The 7,793-nt window shown below is 34.2% G+C and overlaps 1 protein-coding gene across 1 annotated transcript; it reads left to right on the top strand.

The window, feature by feature from the left end:
- Positions 1–1,375: 1,375 nt before the first annotated feature.
- On the top strand, positions 1,376–2,085 carry LOC130828556 (VQ motif-containing protein 31-like). The gene has a single exon (XM_057694524.1). It carries the CDS (start codon positions 1,376–1,378, stop codon positions 1,916–1,918), a length of 543 nt encoding a protein of 180 aa, XP_057550507.1. The 3' UTR covers positions 1,919–2,085.
- Positions 2,086–7,793: the final 5,708 nt, after the last annotated feature.

Below are 7,793 nucleotides of genomic sequence, written 5' to 3'. Positions count from 1 at the left end.
TAATACATCATTTGCCATACATAAGCAACTCATTGAGAACCATGCTACCTCAATCTAGTTATTATACATATACTTTTAGGATATTTGAGGACTTACTAAAGTCATTACAAACAATACATAAATAAAAGAATTCAACCCATTTTTAATTAAAAAAATTTAAAAAAAATGTTATTTATTTCATATCAAAAAATTACAAAGAGATTGACTAACATATTAGATGAACTATTTTTTCTGATTAACAATTAATTTCAAGATAAAACGTAATCGAACTTATATTTAGTTAACTCTCTTCTTGTGCGGCACAACAAATTGGTTAGCTTTGACAAATTTATTATCTACAAGCTCGATAACAAATTTGCCATTTATGCCAACATGTGATGTGGGCACAACAAATTGGTTCCGTGGCTATGCGGTTGCATTTGCTTCGTCCCAACTCTCAACTGCCTATTTGGTTTGAAATATGAATTCTTAACGTCTCTTTTGTGTCTCTTCCTCTTCTTCCATATCTCTATTTCTCACTATCTGTCTTTCCCCTTATATCCCATGTTACCTCTTCCTCTTCCTCTTCCTCTTCCTCTTCCTTGCTCGTTCTCTCGTGTTTAATGCACTCGACTCGATGAGCATGGCTACGCCTTCCTAGATCATAGAGCAAAAATTAAGCCACATCATCGTATCACAACTGTATTATAAATGTTTTGAGTTTTCCACGACCGATATTACAGGCAGCATTGACCGCAAAATTATCTTATTTTCAATATGTCGTAGATCCTCAGATACCTTAGACAGTTGTGGAGGTATGCGCAAGCTTGGAATCTTTGCCTAGGAAGGTGAAACCAGGTAAGATGGTCAATAGCACATGGTGTACTACATAAGCTAAGAAGTTTCAAAGTCAAAAAGGTTTTTCAAGTGAAACTTCACCAATGCAACTTTTATAAGATTTCTAAGACAAATAGGTGTCAAATCACAATCACATTTCCTTAACCAAAATATTCTTGTAAGCGCAAGGAAAATACAAAAATTTTTAATCAATCACGATAATTTGTAAATCACCATGAAAATACAAAAGAAACACCAATAAAGTAAACAAAACAAAAAAGATAAATTGAAACCCTAAAAGCCTTACCCTATTAAATTCTTCCACATAAAGGTAATTTGCCAATATTACAAATCACGGTTATTTACTTAGACTACCTCACTAAAAATATAGTCTTCTCTTCAACAAGTTAGGCAAGTTAAGTCAAGTCAAACGCATTACTTTAAAGCAAATGCTATCTAAACAACACAAAAATGTTGTAACATTTCTTATATTAGATTACAAGTTACTTTGATATAAAATTGATTACACAAAACTATACTTAAAAGAGTTATGCTCTACATGGAGATGCCAGAAAAAAGCAGGAACCCATTAATAACATTTGTAGAGGCCGATACCATGAATTTCAAGAATGTTGTTCAACAGCTTACAGGGATACGCGAAGAAACAAGTGTAAAAGGAGGTAATATTGGAGTTAAAAAACCTGAATTCAAGCTCCATGAAAGGAGACAATATAAAGGGAAGTTAGAGATGATCAAAGCTCCTATGAGTAGTATTAAGGAAGGAGCATCGGGAAATAGAGTCATCCAAACAAACCCTTTGAACACCTCAACTAAATTCTTGTCAAGCCTATGCTTAGGTGAACCGATTACTGCTGAGCGGAATACACAAGAAGAACAAGAAGAACAAGAAGAAAAGGCTATCAAAGGGAGGCGATTCTACCTACATCCATCCCCAAACACAACATCAAAAACAGGGTTTAATGAGCCGGAATTGCTAAACTTGTTCCCTTTAACATCTACATCTCCTAAATCAGGTCAAGAATCAAGAATTTCCCAGGAGAATAGTGAATGTTTACCACACAGATTGAATTATAGTGATTGATCAAAATAGATTGTGAAAGCTGGATGATTTTGTAACCATCAGGGCAGGTTTACGGTTCACCTAACTAGATGTAATTGAATTATAGATTTATTTACTTGAGATATTCATATACTACGAGACTATCATTATGGTTTTCTACATTACATGTTTTAAGAGTGGCTCGTTCAAATGATAGCAATTTAGACATATCAAATGAAATTGTGTGTGTTTCATACTCTTAGGGCTCAGGCTTCAGTTTTGTTTTATGGCCTTAACCAGTAAACACGATAGTTAATTATGTGGCCTGTGGAGACTGGAGACATCATTTACCGTAATGCTCTTTTGCATTTGTAAAGGTGGTCAGCCAAAGTTGGGACTCCGAAGATCATGAGTAGGGGTGTTCGAGGGGCCGAGATCGTGCTCTTTTGCATTATTATCGTGGGTCGCGGGAACGTAAAATTTTGGTTAGTGTGGAATGGGTTGCGATAATAATACATGATTATTTATTTATGTACTTAGAATATATTCATTGAATGGTTTATTGTCAATTAATTAATACACAAATTCTTATATTGTATGAAATGGTTTCACCGTGAGACATGTCTCATACTTAGATTAGATTGCTCAATATAAGAAAGTTATAGCATATAAACTTCTTGTTCTAAGCTCGTCTCACCGTGAGACTATCTCATTTAAAAAAGGCTGAATTTTTAAATATTACATATAATAATAAAATTTTAATAAAAAAAGTAGCATAACAATGAAAAAGATGACATCATTTAAGAAGTGGGATGGTTTTTACCGAATTTATTCATCCATGACCAATAATTTTTACTATCCAATAGGATACTAGTGATGGTGTTCATGAGCAAGTTTGGACAAATAGTGGACCAAATTTAACTCTAAAAACCTGCCAACAGGTCTAAAATTTTAAGTATTTCTCCTTTTTAGTGCCATGATTCAAGGGTTAATGGGCTTTTTTTTAATTAAGCGTGTAATAATGATTTTAGAACTTTTCAACTGGTCTTGGACGCGACCGTCTTAATATGAGGCGGATAGTCCAATCAGTCCAAAAATGGTTTTTTTCAATGCGTTCAGTACTTAATCTATTTTAGGTCATAATTGATAACTTTAAGGTTAAAATTGATTTTTCAATTGATTACTTTAAGGTATGAATTGATCATTTTTAGATCAAAATTGAAATTTTTTATAACAAAACAACCATGAACTCTTTATCATTTCCAACAAACATTCAGTTAATGGATCGTGTTAAGGTCTCAATCGATTATTTTTAGATCAAAGTTTAATTTTTTATAACAAAAAATAATAAACATGAATTCTTGATCATTTCCAAGAGCATTCATCGAATCATAGCAAAACATAATCGAGATTGACACTTCCTCCGCCTTCACATCAAGGATAAGCAAACACTAAACCTACAACTTTATTTCCATGTCCATTATGAACAGAACATGTTGATGAAAGAGCAATGTCACTATTATTGATCGATGATTAAAGAGTACAAGTACTCTTATGTTCCATTAAAACCATCATGTTACATTGACTTAGTACTTGTATTGTGCAATGTTTCAACACTATTATTGATAGTTTTATTGATCATTCATTTGTTGTTTGAAATTCATACATAGAATGATAGAATAATACCATTTTATTGAACTTCATTCTAAAATTGTGAAAATAAAACCATATTTAGGTAGAAATTGATCTGTTTAATGACAAAATTGATCACTTGTGGGTCTAAATTAAAATTTTTTATTTTAATTGATCTATTTAAGTTTTACTTTAAGTTGAAAATGATACCTTAAGGTCGAAATTGATAAATGCCCAGAAAATGAAAACAATAAAGGAATTTGACTGGCACAATTGACAGACTTATAATGAGACCGTCTCGTCTAAGTTTTTGAGAGAACTTTTTTATTTAGAGCTTATGACGAAAGGATTAATATTGTCGCCTTAGTAATGTAATTTTTAGTAATGTAATTTGCTCACATACTTTAATAATAGAAAGTCATAAAATCAACAGCTCTTCATAGGCATTTATACAATATTATAAGTTTCCATGACTTTAAAAACATATTGATGTGGCGGATTAGTTTCAAAGTGAACATAAAAATTGGTTGGTTGTTTTTTTTAAGCCTAATATCTAATTGTAATATGTGAAAACTAAAATAACTAGGAGTCTACAATAATTTTTTAATAATTACTGCTAATATATAAAAACTCAAATAAAAATATATTAATATTGAAAATAAGCGGGTTGATGGGCTTACCTGGGTTGATATAATTTTTGTTGTTACCTGCCCGCAAATTTTAAACTGGTGGCTTTGCCCGCCAATACCTTGAATATTTTTATACACAAATTGTTATGTGAGACGATCTCACCATGAAACGTTCCCTAAACATGGGGTAAATAGCCAACTGATACAATTATTAGCATATGGGCTCCTTGTTTTGAGGTTGTTTCACCGAGAGACAGTCGAGACAATCTCTCACAACAGAGCTAATCTTTAAAAAACACAAATTGTTGTGAGAGACCGTCTTTTAAAGAGACAGTCTCAATTAGGCCGACCCATTAGATTTATCAAAAATACAAAAAAGGAAAATATAGTATAACTACATGCTTACTCGGTAGGCGTTTATGATACATCAAGTAGACATTTAGGATACAACAAAGTAGGGGTTCACAATATGTCAAGTAGGTGTTTTTAACATGTTGAAATTGTCAAGTAGGTGTTGTGCTATAGGTGTTTAGTTTATTTGTTGTAAGGGTTTAAGTTATTTGCTGTAGATGTTTAGGTTATTTGTTATAGGTGTTTGTTATGTAATGTAGGTATTTTTATTATGTGTTGTAGATGTAAGGTTATTTGCTGTAGGTTTGTATGTTATGGCTGTAGGAATTTATATTTTGTGTTGTAAGTGTTTAAGTTATTTGGTGTAGGAGTTTATGTTATTTACTATAAGTTTTTATATGTCTACTTTAGTATGCAAAAATACATACTATAACTAGTTCAAAATGTTAACATCCACTATTAAAAACGCATACTTCAGTATGTAAAATACTTATTATAACTAATTCAAATACCTAATATAACTAGTTTAAAATAACTACTGAAAATTATAGTAGGTATTTTTTTGAAATTCGTACGCGTAATAAATGTTTTTGCTAAGGGATATTATCAATGGTACCCCTGTATTATTGCACTTTATCTTTGGTACCCCTGTGTTTTTTGTAATTCCAATGGTACCCCCAAACTATCTTGCTAATTACAACCGTAACACTTTATAACTTTTTTCCGTTAAGTGGCCGTTAAATTTTGAATTTGACCTAACCATGGTTAGTTTCTTATTGTTTATATAACCAGGTGCATCACTTCAAACTCACGTATCTTCTTCTTCCCTTTTCCCTCTCCTCTTTCTTCTCTCCTTCCATGGCTGCTTCTTCAAGGCACTCATCATTTTACGGTAAGGTGTATTTCGGTACTACCAAAAGACGACCTGAAAACCCTAACGTTTATTCCATTGAAGTTGGTGATAGCTGGGTAAGGTTGAAGAAATGTTACTGTTGTAACACCCCGGCCTCTCGGACCGCTAGTGACTACTTTTGGAGACTGTAAACTAGCCCCACAAACCAACACAAGTCTTTCCAACGCACTTTGGCCTCACTCGTGCACACCCGGGAAAACTTACCAGGAGGTCACCCATCCTAAGATTGCTCTCCACCAAGCACGCTTAACTGTGGAGTTCTTAGCAAACGGGCTCCCTAAAAAAGAAGATGCACCTTGTTGATATGAGTAGTCTATCAATCCTTTTTCAAGCTAAATCTGGGGTATTAAATGTTACTGTGACCCATCAAAGTTCTATGATATTAGGGTTTTGAGTTCAATTAACAATCTGGGAAGAATCTACTACAAATTTACGTCGGTCCAAGCATTTGCATGAGGTTATGATGCTAATTTGAAGGAAAACCTTGATGAAGCTGCACCTTCAGAGGTTCAAGGGGCTGCTCCTGTAATGATGAATGGGGAACAATTTAATGAACTCAAAGTTACTGTTCTAGGGTTGTCCAAGAAGGTTGATAGCTTACTTAAGGTTGTGATTTTCATGAAATTTGTTGTGATGTTCTACCTACTGTTGTTTATTCTTGCCATTGTAAAGTAAGATTGTAAGCATTGAAATGGTTTCTATCTATGTAAGCTTAGGTATTATGTTGGTTCTTGCCATTTTAAAGTAAGATTGTACTTTATCTTTCATTCCAAAACACAAATTCATTACCAAAAAATGTAGATCAATATGCATACCAAATTGGAGCTGTTCATCCATAATCATACATAATTCATACAAAAGAGGATTAAGCTGTTGTTCATCCATAATCATACATAATTTATACAAAAGAGGATTAGTTTTTACAATCACAAGAGGATTAATCTACTGTTCATCCTAATTCAGTCAAAAGTTAAGTAATCACAATCACATAACACAAATACTATTCACTTTGCTTTGCCCTTTCCCTTCTTTGATGATGCCTTCTGCTTTACTACTAACTTTCCCTTGCTCTTGGAAGTTGAAGCATTATCAGTGTCTCTTGTTGCCTTTTGTTTTTTTATTGCCCCTCCCTTGCAAGTGGCCTTATTGTGACCAAAATCTCCACACTTTTCACATTTTATTGTCTTTCTATTCCTACAAGGCCTACCAACACCTCTCTTGATCACAGGAGGTAGTATAGTAGGGTGCTCAGTAGCTGGCCACTTATCTTAGTCAGAGATAGGTTTAATGTTGTGACTATAGGCCAACTTATATTTCTCCACTGAGTACCATTTATGAACAAAATGATTGTGGATCAAGATCTTCATGAAAAATAGCTCTCATTGTATGCCTACATGGTATACCAGTGAGTTGCCACACAATGCAAAGGCATGTGTGTTGGTTCAAACTGACAGACAAAGTTGATTTACCCTCCATCACCTCATACTCCCCTAGACTAGACATGAAAGCCCTGCAAGACCTACTCTCACTGCACAATACTTGAACTCTCTTCACAATGTTTGGACACAACTTCTCCCAATCTTCACACTTCTGCCTCCTTGCAGCTAACCTAACCACTGTGACTCTCCTAATTCCCTCTAACACAGTTAACACTGGCTTGCACCTGTCAGTTTCTAGGGTTGCATTGAAGCTTTCCACAAAATTTGTCTTGTTAATGTCACTCTTCAGTTCAGGATCGAATTTATGTTTTTTCCATCTCTCTTGTGGACCTAAGTTAGCAAGCCATTTCCTAGCCTCATGTTTGTTTTTTTCAATCTCATTCATGGCCTTTGCAAATGTGAAGGTTGAGAAAGCCTCACATGCTAGCCAAAACAGTTGCCATAACTTAGATCTAGGAAAAGGCTTCTTCCAGTTGGCACTAAGGTGTCTGCAATAATACCTTCTTTGCACCTTAGGCCACAAATCATTGAGAGCCTTGTCAATTCCCTGCATTTGAAAATAACATATTAAGATTAGGTTTAGAAGATTATGTATAATCAATGAAATGCTAAGTAACAAGCGTACATACCTTCTGCCTGTCAGATATTACGCACCAATTGTCTCCCCTTTTACTTGGTTCAAGTACATGTTTAAGATGCCAAATGAAGAACTTCCAACTCTCTTCATCTTCACATGAAACAATACCCCATGCCACTGGAAACATTTCATTGTTGCCATCAAGGGCAATTGTAGATTACAAAACACCACCATAATTACCCTTTAAATGAGCCTCATCCACTCCAATAAGACTCCTACAACCAGCAAAAAGGCCATCTAGAGAAGCCTTGAAAGATATGAAAATGCTCATAAATACTAGGGGTCTATCTAGATGTGTAGGGGATACCAAGCACAA

The sequence above is a fragment of the Amaranthus tricolor genome, chromosome 12, assembly GCF_026212465.1.
Source record: "Amaranthus tricolor cultivar Red isolate AtriRed21 chromosome 12, ASM2621246v1, whole genome shotgun sequence".
Taxonomy (NCBI): domain Eukaryota; kingdom Viridiplantae; phylum Streptophyta; class Magnoliopsida; order Caryophyllales; family Amaranthaceae; genus Amaranthus; species Amaranthus tricolor.
The sequence above is the reverse complement of the archived record's forward strand: the minus strand, read 5'-3'. Positions and strand labels throughout refer to the sequence as shown.